Genomic DNA, 15,577 nt, shown 5'->3' with positions numbered 1-15,577 from the left:
GTGAAACATTGGAAGAGAACTTGCAGAACTTGTTATACTTGTTCTGTGAATAACACGAGGCTTTCTATTTCCCATACTCTTGTTCTGACGAATTTTACAGGCACTAAAGTAAACAAATGCCTTTCCTAGAGAAATGCTGCTATTTAAAACACTCAGGCTGGATTTTTGTTTTAAAATGGAAAGAAAGCAAATACATCATTCCGCTCTGATTACCAAGAGCAGTGACTTTTTTTTTGTGCTTTGGACCTGCCCAGAGGCACATATGCAACCACTATGCAGCAAACCCCACCTGAGTTCATTGCCCTCTTTCACACTGGGCTCCAAGTAAGTCTGAGTGGGCTCCACATCACAGGCAAAAGGGAGGGTTGAACCAGTTCAAGCCATGGAACTTCCTGCTCATGGCCTCTGTTCCTCCCACCTTGACCCATACATACAAGCAAGTGGCCTCCCCCAAGGTTTTACCCTTGTTTTAATCCCTTCTAGAAAATGAAGTGTCAGATGTTCATATTAATGTAGAGGTTAACCAGCCTGTGGTAAGATCTCCTGGCTGGACTGGTTTGATTCATACTGCTCCTGTCACCACACCAGTAATTAAGATTGAACAGAGCAGCAATGCAAGTGCTGTATCTCATCAACCTGGTTATCTTTCTATTTCAGGGAAGAACCTTCACTTAAAGAGTGAGAGTGCAGCTGGTCCCTGAAACAGAAAGTACCCCTTTGCAGATATCAAACCAACATCATTGTGGAATGTCAAGATTTTAAGAATATTTAGCATTTCTGAAGCTCTCCCTGGATGTAAAGCACCATGCGGTTATTAAGTTGTTATTCTTAAAAATTCTTTAGGTATTTGTTCTACTTGTTATCCCCATTTTACATAGGGAAGGTTGGTCTTACACATACTTCCAGCTTTTGAAGGTCTGACTCCTACTTCATCATCTAATTTTTCAGACCACACAGAGAAATTGTGATGATTTGAGACTTTTTCATTGTAATTCTTATTTCCCCTTACTTCCTTCTCCATACTCAGATAAGACTTTCGTTCACTTATGGTCAGTCTTCTGGTTTTTGAGAAAGTGCAAAACAAACACAACCTCCTTGTTTTCCTTTCCTGAGGGTAGTCCTTGTGAGCCAGCAGCCAACTCTCCAAGGAAGACCTCTGACTTCTGTGTGGGCTTGATCAAGTAGACTTGGCTTCTGTTGCACTTCGTGTTAGCTTCAGGGTGAGATGCAGATATAAAAACAAAGGTCAGGAGCAGATCTGTGAATGACAAACTTCAGAATCATGGAGCACATGTGCCTCTGCCATGAGCCGTAACAACTCTGGTGACCTTGGACCACACTGAAGTCTTGATATAGTCTCTTTAAACTTACCCAAAAAAGCCTGGAGAGAGCTGTTCAGACACACTGCAATTCAAATAAGGTCACAGAGCTGCATTCTCTAAACCTGTCATTATTCCTGAGGTGCTAGAAAAAACACCAAGGACACGTTTCAGCCGTTTCAAGTCACACAATCACAGCTTCTTGTCAGCCCCCAATTTTTTAGTTTGGAAGAAAGATTCATGCAGTCATTCCATCTGTTGATCCCCATTCCTGTTAACTAATTTTAACCAAATACCATGGAAGAGCAAGGACCTCCCAAGCCTTGTTAAATCAGGTGGTAGGTAAAGAGGAGATGCTGAAGCTGTGTATCACCATCAGCCCATATGGCCAATTACCATGGATGCATCTCCATACCAGCTGCCTCTAATCCAGCTGGTGTTGGAGGACACAGGAGTGTACTGCAGATGACAGGCAACAAAGGGAGAAGGCAAAATCATTTGTAGAAAAGCAGTCTTCAGTAATTCCACTGCTGGGAGCTCCAGGCATTTGTTGACTGTTCCACGTAGAAGAAGCATTTCTGTATTCTGCAGCCATATAGAAAACAGGCAAGATTTTAAACAGATTTAAAAATTTTTAACAAATCCATTTGCAGACTTTTTTAATTCCCACAAGACCCTCATCTCAAATTAATAGATTGGGCAAAGTACACAATAAAAAAGCAGTCACACAAATAAGCCAGAAAAGCCAAAGTATTGGTTTGCATGAGCAAGTACTGGCTGAATAAGCAAGGGCTAGGCAATGTAGCATGAACCCATGAAGGAAGAACATTATTGAGGTTTAAATTGATAAAACCTTGAGGAAGCTTGAGTCATTGGTGATAAATTTCTATCTTCAGAGGAAATTAGGCTTAAAGGAAAAGGAGCTGGTTTAAATTATATTTAAAGTATCAAATTGCATGTATTTATGCCAAAGTCACTTTCCCACTCCCACAGACTGGGAATAGAAATTGTGGTCCACACTCGCCTCTTTGAAAACTGCAGCATCAGTTGTTTTACAGTCAAATAAGCAGTGAGGTCAGGAAGGAAGCAGGTCTGGAAACGTTAATGCTCTTGTACTGGGTCTCATTTTTTAAATGAATTGGGTCTCTAGTTCTGCAGAAGTGGCTGGGAAAGGAAGTAATGCATGAAATCAAATGATGAGGAGCTTGTAAGTTTGGGGAGCTGCTTATGAAGATGGGATGATGGAGAATGTGAAGTAACCTATCCAATCTGACCCCTTTCAGAAAACAAAATTGGAGGCAGGTTTCTTTATCCTCATATATCCCTGGGCACTTTTATGGTATGCTTTCTATTACACCAGGATATTGTGTTCTTGCCAGCAGTGCAGGATATCACACACTGGTAGCTGGGGGTCTGATGGAGGTGGGAGTGTGCACACGGAATTGGTTATAGGTACACATCCTCTTGCTGTCAAGTCACATGAGGATTTTAAGGACTTACTCTTGAGTTTGGAGAAGAGGAAGCTACAGAGACAGCTGTATCTTAATTACCTCTGGAAGGTTTACTGAAATGCCCAAAGAATTGCTCATCTGTCTGCACAGAAAGGGAGTACTGCCATCAAAGCTGTTGGGAGCTCAAGAAGTAAATACCAGAGAGCTGAGATCAAATAGATATCCTGAGGTGTGTTGGGGACCATGCTATAAATAGGAAAGAAGAAAAAGCTCAGAGCATTCAGGTGGCCCCTCACAACCCCTTTTTGTAGCCATGTTTAGACAGCACCTAAAATAGGATATCAGCTCTTGATTATCTGGTTTGTGGACTAACTAACTTTGTCCTGAGTTGCAGCACCTTATTTCTGTGGATGCAGTGGCCGGCCCTGGCTCCCACCCTGCCTGCCTGCTGATGTGTACCACTGTAATGGCTCCCTGAAGAGCTGCCTGGCTGCTTTTAGCCTGTTATTTTCCTTACAGATCCTGTGTATGTTGTTTACCTTGCAGTATCACTGGGTAATGGGAAGTGCTTGGCATTCTCAACCCATTGCCATTTTCATATCAAGTGGTTTTCTAGGTAACCCATAAAAGACTGGGTCTGTTTATGTTCTGGGTTTGGGGTCAGCCCAGTTTGGAAACCTCAAAGACTGAACTTCTAGGTCTTGCCTTCTAAAGATTAAAATTCTTACTTCTGTAGGAACTAAAATATTTTATTGCTTCTCATTTTTTCTGGAAACTGCAGATTGTGGGCAAGCATTTGTAAAAGCATTTTGGTATGGATCGGGAGTGTGCTTCTGAGGCTGATCCTCCTCATGCTATGGGCTTTGGGTGCAAAATGTGTGTTTCTTCCAAAAAGAGCTAAGCTGAAAGATGTGCTCCAGGGGCATATGTAGCATACCCCAAAGAGTAGTGGATATTCGGTCCACAGGATCACAAGAGACAGTCTGAACTGAAATGCCCAGAAACACATGCAGTGACAATGACAGGGCTTATGTTGCAGCTGTTTTACTTCTCAAATCCAATCCTCCAACACCAAGTCACTTATCCAAATCTCAGTCTTCAATATTGTACCTTTCTATTTTGGCCAAACTGCCTTATGGCCTTCCTCAGGGTCATTTACATTGGCTCCTCCTCATTAGAAAAGAAAGATGCCATTGCTGGAAATTCTAGCACTTTGTGACATCTCTGATTTCCAGAAGATGCTCTTCTGCTCAGTCACATTTGTTTACAGTCTCCAACATGCTGCAGAAAACTTTTACCTGAGAAAGATTTTGAAAGTTAAAGGTATGATAAAAAGATCAGCTGGTTACCTGTCCATATCCTATGAAATTTGTTTCAGTGCAGTTGCAATATCTCTGGGATTTAGGTTACATTCATCAGATTGAATTGACCAGACTTTGTAACATGTCTTTATTATTTAGCTATGCAGTGCTGAATAAAACATGATAGAATTTTTCATAAAGCATTATGACTTGTTTTGCTTTAAATAAAAATGATCATCTACTCTGTGGTTAAAACCCTTGGGGGACAAAATCTCAAAGCGCATGATAGAAAAATGTTTTACCCCTTCTCTTCAGTGACAGCTTTGCTATTGGGCTTAGTTTTCCTGTGAAAAATATGCAAGGTAATTATTTCAGTGGCATATTTCTGGGATCACAGAGAAGAAAGAAGCAAGGAAGTGTCTATAAACATTAGGGTATTTACTAACAGGGCTGGGAGAAAAGAACTGACGATCATCTCTACTTTTTTTGACTAAAAAGGAAAGTTTACCTACTCAGATACCTTGGTTATTGAATCTGTGTGCACTGAGATGAGTAAGGAACAGAACTGATGACTTCAAAATATTGGGAAATAGCTATGACCATGCTCATGTTGGTCAATTGTGCAGGGAGTGTTCCCTGCACATTGTGCTAGATCATCTGCATTATTCATTTGTACAAACAGTCCCAGGCTAGAATGGCTAGTACTCTTCCACATACAGTTCGGGAGGCAGCAGAGGTCAAGGAGTGCTCCTCATAGGATGCAACCACATCAGTCTGTAGGCTGAGACACTTTAATATTTTGATGGATACAATCTACTCTGTGACAATTCATTTTGCAGTGGAGAATGGCCCTGTACAGTTACTTGTCTAGTCAGCCTCTGTCTATCTTTGTTTTAATTTGAGTAACATATAGGAATTAATGTAGAAAAGTCAGCTAAGGTTAGAGACACCTCCATAGTGCAAAACAAGGAGTGGATATAAGGGAAACCTGACTTATTGTATATTTGCTAGCCTATATAAGGACTGGTTGCTGTAGTTTTTCAGAAGAATCAGAGTGTTGCAATGTCTTATCATTCCTATCTTTGTCCGTTTTGGATGCAAACGGCAGGAGATGGCTGAATCTAAAGAAACCCCCATTAGCCACACCCTTGATGCACATTCCTTGTGCATTTACTCAGGGCTACCAGCTTGCCTCACTCCCTCTGTGCCTTAGATTTCTCAGCAGTACAAACACCTAAGGAGACAGTATTTTCAGCAACCACTTGCAGTATTTGCATGTGGTATTGAATTTGGTGTGGGAGAAAGGAAGGGAAGGGAAGGGAAGGGAAGGGAAAAGGGAAGGGAAGGGAAGGGAAGGGAAGGGAAGGGAAGGGAAGGGAAGGGAAGGGAAGGGAAGGGAAGGGAAGGGAAGGGAAGGGAAGGGAAGGGAAGGGAAGGGAAGGGAAGGGAAGGGAAGGGAAGGGAAGGGAAGGGAAGGGAAGGGAAGGGAAGGGAAGGGAAGGGAAGGGAAGGGAAGGGAAGGGAAGGGAAGGTGCAAGATAAATGCAACCAACCCAAACCAACTACCTCACCTGAGCTTGGCACTTTTACTCTTCCTGAGTCAAAGCATGGGCTTATGCCTTGTTGTCCCCATCTCTTTGTCACTGTGGACATACATGGGCTGTGGCAGGCTATGCAGTGGGTCAGGAATTAGGTAAGCAAGGGCATAAAGTTCAGAACAGACAGTGAGAGTAATGCAATTAGCAGTATTAGTGTTCATAATCAGACATCTAGCATTCCTACTCACCCATCCTGAATAACTATACAGTGCTCTGATAGTGTCACCATGCACCAGCACAGGCTGGGGTTTGACCTGCTGGAAAGGAGCTCTGTGGAGAAGGCCCTGGGGGTCCTGGTGAACAACAAGCTGCCCATGAACCATGTCCACGAGAACCATGTCCAACCTTATAATTGCATGTACATATCTGAAGGGAGGGTGTCAAGAGGATGGATCCAGGCTCTTCTCAGTGGTGCCCAGCAATAGGACAAGAGGCAATGGGCAGAAACTGATGCACAGGAGACTCCACCTGCATATGAGGAAGAACTTCTTTACTGTGCAGATGACCAAGCAGATTGCCCACAACACATTGCTCAGAGAGGTTGTGGAGTCTCCCTCACTGGAAATATTCAAGAACAATCTGGATAAAATACTGTGTCATTTGCTCTAGGATGACCCTGCTTGAGCAGAGAGGCTGGACCAAGTGATCCACTGTGGTCAACAGTGACCCATTCTGTGATTCTGTGTTAGTTCTGCTTCCACTGACATCCCATTAATTGAGAGCATGCTCAAAATGTATTTGCTGCAATCATACAGAGTTGTATGATTTCTGATTGAATGAATGAATATATGTACCATACTAATATCCAGGTATAAGTCACCTCAACAAAGTACAGAAATAAGGCTGGAGCTTGTTTTTATGTAGGAAACTTGTGCTGTTTAGTAACAAAGATTTTGTATATAATATACCTCATTCCATCATAATATCAATCCTTATGTCGTTCCCCTCACGAACTGCAAAACTTACTGAGGTAAGAAATGCCTAGTTTTGGTACTTGTTAAAGTTTATGAAAAACCACAGTAGTCTTCATGTGACGTTACAAACAACTAAATGCCAGATGCTTTTAAGCAGAAAATGCATTCTACCCTTTGGAATTATCTCCTAGATGGCAATGGAGGTGCCACATTCCCCAGGAGTTCAGCAGAGATTTTGCTAGAGGGGAAAGAACAACTATACAGAGAGTCGATCTGAATACTTTTGTCAATACAGTGTAGTTTTTCCTATGAAACCCTGATAACCTTGTTCAGTTTATCTTATCAATTGCTGGGTTTATCTTCAATACTGACAGAATTAGCCATGTCTTTTTTTTTTTCTTCTTGCAATTACTTTAGATGTTAATCAAAATGCACAAAACTATTTTTCCCCCTACTTTATACTGGACAAAAATTGGGGGTCTTTTCAAAGAGAAGCCATAATTCAGAAAACAGATGGTTCACACTTTCTCCCATGCAATGGCTGCAATTAATGTTTGGGTGCTAAAAAGCACTACAGCTGCACAGGTTTTATTTTTAAACTGATTTTTTTGTTGCCTACATTCATTAATGTACAAGCTAGTGTTGTGAATCCCTAATGGAGTTTAAATAATTTTAAAAGTCTGTTCCTGATTTAAGAGAATTTTGCTGGACAGGGTGGTGAATGAGATGCTGGAAGCAGTGCCATGGAAAGGGACATGAGGGTCCTGGTCGATGGCAAGTGGAATGTGAGTCAGCAGTGCCCTGGCAGCCAGGAGGGCCAAGCCTGTCCTGGGTCCATCGCACACAGCGTGGCCAGCTGGGCAAGGGAGGGGATTGTCCCGCTCTGCTCTGCACTGAGGCTGCGTCACCTCGAGGGCTGGGGGCACTTTTGGGTGCCACAGCGTAAGAAAGATACAAAGCTATTAGAGAGCATCCAAAGGACGGCAACAAAGATGGTAAAAGGCCGTGAGGGGAAGCTGTATGGAGGAGCAGCTGAGGCCACGTGGTCTGTCCAACCTTGAGGAGACTGAGGGGAGACCTCATTGCAGCTAAAATCTCCTCATGAACAGAAGAGGAGGGGCAGAGACTGATGTCTTCTCTGTGGTGACCAGTGGTGACCAGTGACAGGACCTGAGGGACTGGCTTGGAGTTGTGTCAGGGAAGGTTTGGGGTTCTTCCCCCAGAGGGTGGTTGGGCACTAGGACAGGCTCCCCAAGGAAGCGGTCACAGCCCCAGGCCTGACACAGTTCAAGAAGTGTTTGGACAACATTCTCAGGCACATGGTGTGACTCTTGGGGTGTCCTGTGCAAGGCCAGGAGTTAGAATCAATGATCCTGATGCATTACATCCAACTCAGCATATTCTATGATTCTGTAAACAGTGTTAAGGGAAGAGAGAAAGATAATCTGTGTACAAATCCATCCATTTTCATCAGGGACACTCTTTAGAAAGAGAATGATCCAAGGTTTAAATAGAGCTCTTGAGTGATAACTCTAGCTCTACCACTAAAGCTCCGCCCAAGGCAAATTATTTTACATCTATAAAATGGGAATGATAGCTACTAACCTGCTTTACAGGAGATTTGCAAAGATAAATTACTTAATGTGTGTGCAATATTTTCAACATGCAAAGTGCCATAAAGCTTTATGAATTTTTATCTCAGACCTTGCTTTAAAACCTGAGTGAGCAGTCATGGAATACAAACTACAATGCAAAATACAATGTCGGCAATCTCAAACACAATGCAAAATCTGAGCAAACTGGACTGTAAAACTCCACTAATTTGTCTCCATTTCTTCTCTCCCAGTAAAAGGCCTGCCCTTTAAAACCACTTTCGCAACTTCTTCACAGAGAAAAACAGCATCACCATTGAGGAATGGTTGCTGATAAATTTTTTTTGAGGGGCAAATGCTGACCCACTCTTGGTGGATAATGAAAAGCAACATTTTTTTTTTTTCATGTAAGAAAAGGATCCAGAAGCAGAGATTTTTTTACTCTTGATAGGATTTTGAAACTCTGTTTTGTTTGGAGGGAATGTGGAAGAGATAGGAGAATTAATCCTGCCTTTTCCACTGACAGGGAAATCAGTTATTCATCCTCTTACAGCTATTTCTCTCCATGTGTGGCAAAGTAACCAGATCAGTGGTGCAGGCAAGCGGTGGTAAGTCAAATTTTGCAATCCAGAAGTATGTTCATGTGGAAGAACTACCAGATTACATGATCTTCACTTCACAGGTCAGCATGTTTATGCTTAATATATAGAAGACATAATATGTATATATATACACATACTATAAAGCAAGCAAATCAAAAGAAAGCTGAAGACAGATGTTGTATTTAGTATTTTCATTATAAAATATCAATTTAAAAATTGGTGATCAAAAGGTTGGCCTTTGTTCCATGACCTTTGATCCATGCATACATGCAGCCAGCAATAAAATTTTGCAAAATGAATATTGCATGCCCTTGGTAAAATTCATATTTGCTTCAAAGGAATTATACCAAAGGCAGTCACTGGGTATGTGAGCAGCTGTTTATGGAAAATGTCATGTTTGAATTAAACCATTTCAGAAATTGCTCAGTTGGTAAAAAAGGCCTGAAATTCCTGCCTGTGGTAAGCTTCTCAAACTTCAGTCTTAGAGTTCCTTTACATGTCTCATGACCTTGTCAAGCAGAGCACAATGTCACAAAAGTAACACATTTGTGCTCACAAAGGTGGGAGGACAGAATTTACGCCAGCTTGCTGTGCAGCCCCTTCAGCAGTACTGCACTGCCAGCAGCAGATGAAAGTCTTCTGTAGTGGGTATCTGAAGCATGGGAAAAAAAATTTAAAGGGGAATTTGCCTAGTCTCTCCTTGCTCACCATGTCAGCAATGAAGAGGGTGTTTAGTTAGAATCAAATACTTGAATTTATGTGTGCTTATGTAAGGGCAGTACATGGTGAGGGGGTGAAGCAAGTATGAAATGTTCCTGCTCAGTATATGAGGTAGAATCACAAAAATTCTGCAAAGCAAGTATTTGTTCTTCAGCATGTTAGGACAGGATTTGGACCAGTTTCTTCACTGAATTCACATGCAAAAATGTTTTGGTTTTTTCCTATGTTTAGTTTGGTTTTCATTTGTCACTTTGAATCCTTTCTTTTTCTAGACTTTAAAAACCCTATTACCTTCTATATTGGTAGCTTGATACCCAGTGTGCATGTCTAGTGGCACATTTTTATTTATTATTTACCTACAGAACTGATATGAAGTTAATTTCTTGCTTGTCTTAATTGCATTTCCTTTATCATAAGGCAAGCTGTAATCATTTGTGTGTGCTGAGGATGCTTTGCAAATCTTCCCTCCCTAGAAGTTGATCTCTTTTTCCTAGGTCTCTCTCACTTTTAAAGATCCTCCTATTTGTCTAAATAAATGAAAATGAACCATATACACATTGTGTTTGTGAAGTTGCACTGTATGAGAATCTTTGAAGCAAATTTGTACTAATATTGTATTGTAAGCTAAGGTTCTGTCCTCAGTTACAGCCATGAAACCAATCACATGAATAGAGTTCCTCGATGTTGTTAATGTGTGAGTTTATTTCAAAGTACACCTTCCACATTATTTACAAAATATAAATGAACCAGAATGTCAGCTACAGAATGTGAAAGCAGTCTTGTAATGCAACTCATCTTAGTAAATGATTAAAGGCATGTGGCCAGGCATCGGGCTTTGTACTAGGATGTCTAAATGGGATGGTAGTTTTCTATGCCTAGTTAGGACAGCGGCTAGTTAAAGTATCGGAAATAAAGATTTTACAGAGGAATTTGACTGGTAGGAGAAGGGTGATGGATCTCTCAGAGAAACATGCATAACAGAAACAAGTCAAGGTACACTCAGTGACTATTTTGCAATCTATTGTGCTCCAGCACCTTGTGACAGACACAGACATTTAGCACGGAATTTCCCAAACCTCATGTCATTATTGGTTTTTAGTTCTGGAGTTCCCACTTAATCACAGCAGTTTTAAGTCTTCACATCCTATTGACTGTGTAACCTAAGCCCTCAGAAGAGCTTTATGAAGAAATTACCACCAGCATTCAGCAGGTTTGAGTGTTGAATCATGATCTACTCGGAGAAACTCCAGCCCAGACAAGTGGCACGTCTGTGTGCTATTTACATACCTGAGTGACAAGACAGTGCTTCCTCCCACTTTCCAGAGAAACAGCCTGTTAAAAAACCATCGGAATATTTTAATGAATCCTGAATAGCTTGGGTTTTCCCCTTGACAGAAAGGAGCACCACACGGGTACTCTTTTGCTTAATGTCTGTGGATGTGCTTGGAGCACCTCAGGAACACTTGTGTTATTTTGTGTTTATTAAGTAACTTGTTACACGGAGCAAGGAGCACTTTCTCAGTGCTGGTGGCAGGGGAACAGAAGCGGTACGGGCAGACAGGGACCCTGTTATCCCTGCGCTAAATACGCATTAAAACTGCGCTGTTTCATTCCATGCACACACTTAGCCTTACAAGTATCGGGAGTAAAATTAACAGAACGAGAGCAGGACTATTCGCAGAGGCCAAGTGGGTTCCGCTGACTTCGGGGGGCAGAAACGAGGCCGGAGCCCCGGAGATGCGCCCCTGGGGAGCGGATCGAACCTCCGGAGCGGCTTCGCTGCTCCCCAGTAAAACGCCTCAGCTCTCCCTTGCCCGCATTCGTCTCCCTGGCGCTGCGAGGGGACAGCTCTCCCTGAGGAACGGGACGGGACAGCGCTTCTGCTGCGACCTCGCCCGGGACACCCGCACTGCTGTAACCCTCTGCCCCCCCACCACTCCCGGGCGGGAGCACACGAGACGGCAGAAGCTGCGTTAGCGCCACGCCGCTTTTTTGCGAGCAGTGCCGCAAATGCGCGCTCATGCCTTTGGCAGCTGCCGGGCGGAAACTGCCAGGAAGTAGAAAATCCACACATACACAGCCTCCCGAGCAAGGAGGAACGACTGAAATATCTTGTCCCCGCTCCCACCTCCTCTCATCCTATATTCCGGGACAGGTGGGGAGCCCGCCCCTTCTCCACCTCGGCGGGGACGGCGCTGCCGGTTTCTCCTCCCCTCTCCTCCTTGCTCCCTCCCCATCCTCCTCCTCCTTGGCGTCCCCAGAGGGAGCCCCTGCGCTCCGCGACCGAGTGGAGAGCGCAGCCGGGCGCACCCCGTCCCACAGCCGGCTCCAGCCGCTCCGCAAGCCCTTGTGCACCGGCCGCCGCCTGCAGCAGGAGGAGCAGAGGTGGGAGGGAGGAGGAGGAGGAGGAAGGCAGCAGCCAGCCCGCAGCGGGGCACGCACGTGTGCGCGCAGACCTCGACGGCCGCCCTCCAGCATGCTGCTCGGAGCCGCGCAGGGCAGAGCGCCGGAGAGGAGCTGATCGCTGCCGCGGGAGAAGACCAGAGGGGAGCAGGAGCGGCTCCGCGGAATCATCCGTGCGCCCGTCCCGTCCCGTCCCGTCCGACCCCCAAACCCACTCCGCCGGGGGAGCGGCGGTCCCGCAGCATGGGCGGCCGCAGCCCCCTCGCTGCCGCCGGGCCCCGCGGCGCCGCTGTCCTGGTGCTGCTGCTGGGGCGCCTCGCTCTCTGCCTTGCCCTGGAGGGAAAGAAAGGTAGGGGTGCACGGGGGTCCCGCCGCCCTTTGCCGGCTTCGTACCGGGGGACCAGGGAGCCGGGGCTGCGGGCGGCTGCGTGCCGCGGCCTCCCGTGGGGAGAGGCGGAGGGAAAGTCCCAACTACTTATTTCCCTAAGAAAAAAGAAAAGAAAAGAAAAGGAAAAAAAAAAAAAAAAAAAAAAAACCCAAACAAAAAAAAACAACCAAATCAAAACAAAAAAACCACCCCAAAAACAGAGAGAGGGGAGAAACGGGGAGAAAACCAAACCTATAGCAGCAATCACGCAGCCCTGACTTCCTGATTCTTGGCTTATTTTCTTTTGTGGGGGTGGAGGAAATAAAAGGGAATAAGCCTTGGCACATCTCATCGGTTGTGCTTCTCTTTAGTGTGTCTTTTTTCTTCTTCCCCCCTTCCCACGTTTCCCAGTCGCTCCCCGGAGAGCACTTCCCGGCTCAGCCGAGCACAGCCGCTCTCGGCTCCCTTGCACCGGGGCGGCGGGGAAAAGCCGCGGGGTTCCCGAATAAGCGCCGCTCCGGTAACCCGCTGTCGCTCTGACCCGGACACCTCCGCTTGTCCTGTTCAAAAATAGTCATAGTGATAATAGAAAAAAGTATGCACCTGGAGAGGGGGTGACTGAAAAAAAAGGGAAACTTCGTGTGGGTTCTAGTTCCCCAGTTATCAGAAAGAGGAGCGACCCGGCGCGAAGGAGCCGCCGTCCCGTCCCGTCCCGTCCCGTCCCGTCCCGTCCCGTCCCGTCCCGTCCCGTCCCGAGGCTGCCGGCGCTGCCAGCCCCGGCGCTGCCCGCCCGTGCCGGCGGTGCGTGGGAACAGCACGGCGGGACTGGCTGTGGGGCCGGGGCGTGGGGCTGCCGCGGGTGCTTGGGTTTTCCTTCTTTATTGGAGAAGCTGTCTCAGAGGATAAGACGTTTCTGGCTGGTCAGACCCGTCACGTTTTCTCTGTGTGTGGTGTTCTCTTTTGTGAGTTTGGAGAGCAGGCCCCGGCTGCTGTTCCAGCCGGAGAGCAGTCCTCTTTATCTTGGAAATCTGCCAGCCAGAGGAAAAAATGCAGATTTGGGTGGTTTGGTTTTTCTTCTTTTTCCTTTCATTCTTTTTAAAGAAAAAGCAGGAGAAGAGAACTATTACTTTCCAGAAGGGCTGATTGCATGGCTTAGAGCAACTTAGAGTCTTTCGTGACAGTGGACAGTAAAGCCGCCCTAAAAGTGAGGAACACCCCATCCAAAAGAACTAGTTGCACAACCTTTAAAAAAGCGGAAAGATTCTCTTGTTCCAGAAATCAAGTTCATACCTGTTGTTGATGTAACATGGGCAGTTTTTCTTTCCTGGTTTTCTTTTTATTTATTTATTTTTCCTCACTCTTTGAAGCTGGTGAGAAGTAAACCGCCTGCCATCTGCTCTGCCTGTCTTTTGAGATGCAGTCTCAGGTGCATATGCCTTCTATAATATGTTAAGAGTGAGGAGAAATACCCTGTTTATAATATTTAATTCTGTGTCTCATAAGCTTAGGAGGTTCACAGGTTTTTGAGGATTACTAAATAATCAATGGCTGCATGAGAAATCCAATAGAGGTTATTCTCAGGATGTTGTGTCAGCAAGTAACTGTTCCTCTGATAAAAGCTGGAGGCTCAGTGGCAGAGGTGGAGGCAGAAGTTAACACTTCTGAAAGTGTTAACCTAATCAATTCATTTGACTTCATTAGTTTCTCCCTACAGTTGAAGATAAGCAAGAAAATTACTCAGAGGCACAAAATGAAGCAGCATCTAAGAACTGGGTGTTATAGATTTGAAGCAACAGGTCCAGCAGGTAGTAGAGGATCAGTGTATGTTTGGGACTGCCTCCTTGGTCAAATGATAAGACCTAGCATCAGAATTCAGGGAAATGCTGAAAGGAAACTTGCTGTCATAAATATATGCAACACTTCTGCAAGTTCAAATTGCATGTGAAATGACACTTCTTAAAACTTAAACCTGATTTGTTCTATTACCAAAATGAAAGGTCTCAAAAAAAGAAAAGGTGCCTGGGCAGCTATTAGAAGAACATCAGAATCAGCCTATAAAATCCAATCAACATAGTGTTTGAATGGAAATTTAAATACAATTGTGTCTTCTCCCAAAATTGTAGAATTAATTTTCTTGAAGATGGATGAGAGAAAACTGGTTTTGTTGTAACACTGTAGTCATTAAGATACAAACAAAAGCCTAATTGAACATATTCCAGAACCAAACAGCATTGCTCAAAAGTGAAGTACTCTCATCACAGGGATCAATACCTGCTTCTATGTACCTGCTCTGATGTTGACCCACAACAAGCAGAACTAATCCGGATTTCCACTGATGTACCCCGGGAGGCCTGCTTTGTGGTACCTGAGATAAATACCTGTGATAGCTGGCATGCCACTTATGCTGGCTGCATTTGACCTGTGTCCTTTGTGTGACGGTGCTCGGTGACGGTGCTACGGTTCAGCAAATTGCTTTTTGTTGCTATATATTGGTTTTATATCTCTAGTTTTGATCTGTAGCTGCAGCCGTTGTGGGATGGGAGTGTGCTGCTCTGTGTCGGGAGTGTGCACACAGGTATGCCAGGCAGCTTGGGAGCTGCCAGAGTGGACTGTGGTAGCTTTCTGTACCCGGAGTCTTATACAAAGGACTAAGTTCTTTAAGGGTATCCAAGTATTCATGTCCATGTGAAGTAAAACACTTTTGTCTAATATCCTGTGCAGTGTTTACTTGTGGGCTGTGTGTGTACTTATATTGAGTATTGTCTTGTAGTTTCTGCACTGTGTATTATTCCATGCTTACTTGTGACAGATGCCTACAAGTAGACACCTAGAGTCTTTGTGGCTTGTGCAGATCCAGTTACATGTAAGCATGCAGTGCCTTTTCAGATGCACTCCAGTGCAACCTGGCTGCTGCTCTGTGGAGCAGAGATCTGGCAGGAGCCTGTGAGTTGTGCCTGCTATGGGGGCCTCCCAGGAGCAGGGGTCTGCCCACACATCCACAGCGTGGCTGAGGAATCAGCAGTGTTCTCTGTCTACCTGGTACCAGGTGAAGGATGCCTCATACTCCTGTTAAAGTCCCAGGAGAGCTGGTACACTGTTCTCTCATTCCTGTGTTTGTATTACCACTGACACGAGTGGAATTTTCTATGTGGACAGGAGTTACTAGTATGTTTGTGTAGGTATTTATTATGTGAGGTCTCGTCTATGCAACCATTTGTTATTTTCTATTTCCTTGGTAAATGACCAAACATTTTTGGATTTGTAAACTGAAATAAATCTGTGCAGTCTTGATGGTAAATACAGTTAGAGA

The 15,577-nt window shown here is 44.6% G+C and overlaps 1 protein-coding gene across 2 annotated transcripts in view; it reads left to right on the top strand.

Annotated features, from left to right (window-relative positions):
- Positions 1–11,750: 11,750 nt before the first annotated feature.
- Positions 11,751–15,577, top strand: part of EGFR (epidermal growth factor receptor) — a 156,937-nt gene continuing 153,110 nt past the window's right edge. Inside the window, exon 1 of one of the 2 annotated variants that reach the window (XM_068202461.1) lies at positions 11,751–12,249. In XM_068202461.1, the coding sequence (XP_068058562.1) occupies positions 12,144–12,249 (106 nt within the window). In that variant the 5' untranslated portion in view covers positions 11,751–12,143. The remainder of the gene's footprint in view (positions 12,250–15,577) is intronic. The other variant, XM_068202452.1, reaches the window with a different exon arrangement.

Source organism: Anomalospiza imberbis, chromosome 1 (assembly GCF_031753505.1).
Source record: "Anomalospiza imberbis isolate Cuckoo-Finch-1a 21T00152 chromosome 1, ASM3175350v1, whole genome shotgun sequence".
NCBI classification, from domain to species: Eukaryota; Metazoa; Chordata; class Aves; order Passeriformes; family Viduidae; genus Anomalospiza; species Anomalospiza imberbis.
This window is presented reverse-complemented; position numbering and strand designations above follow the sequence as displayed.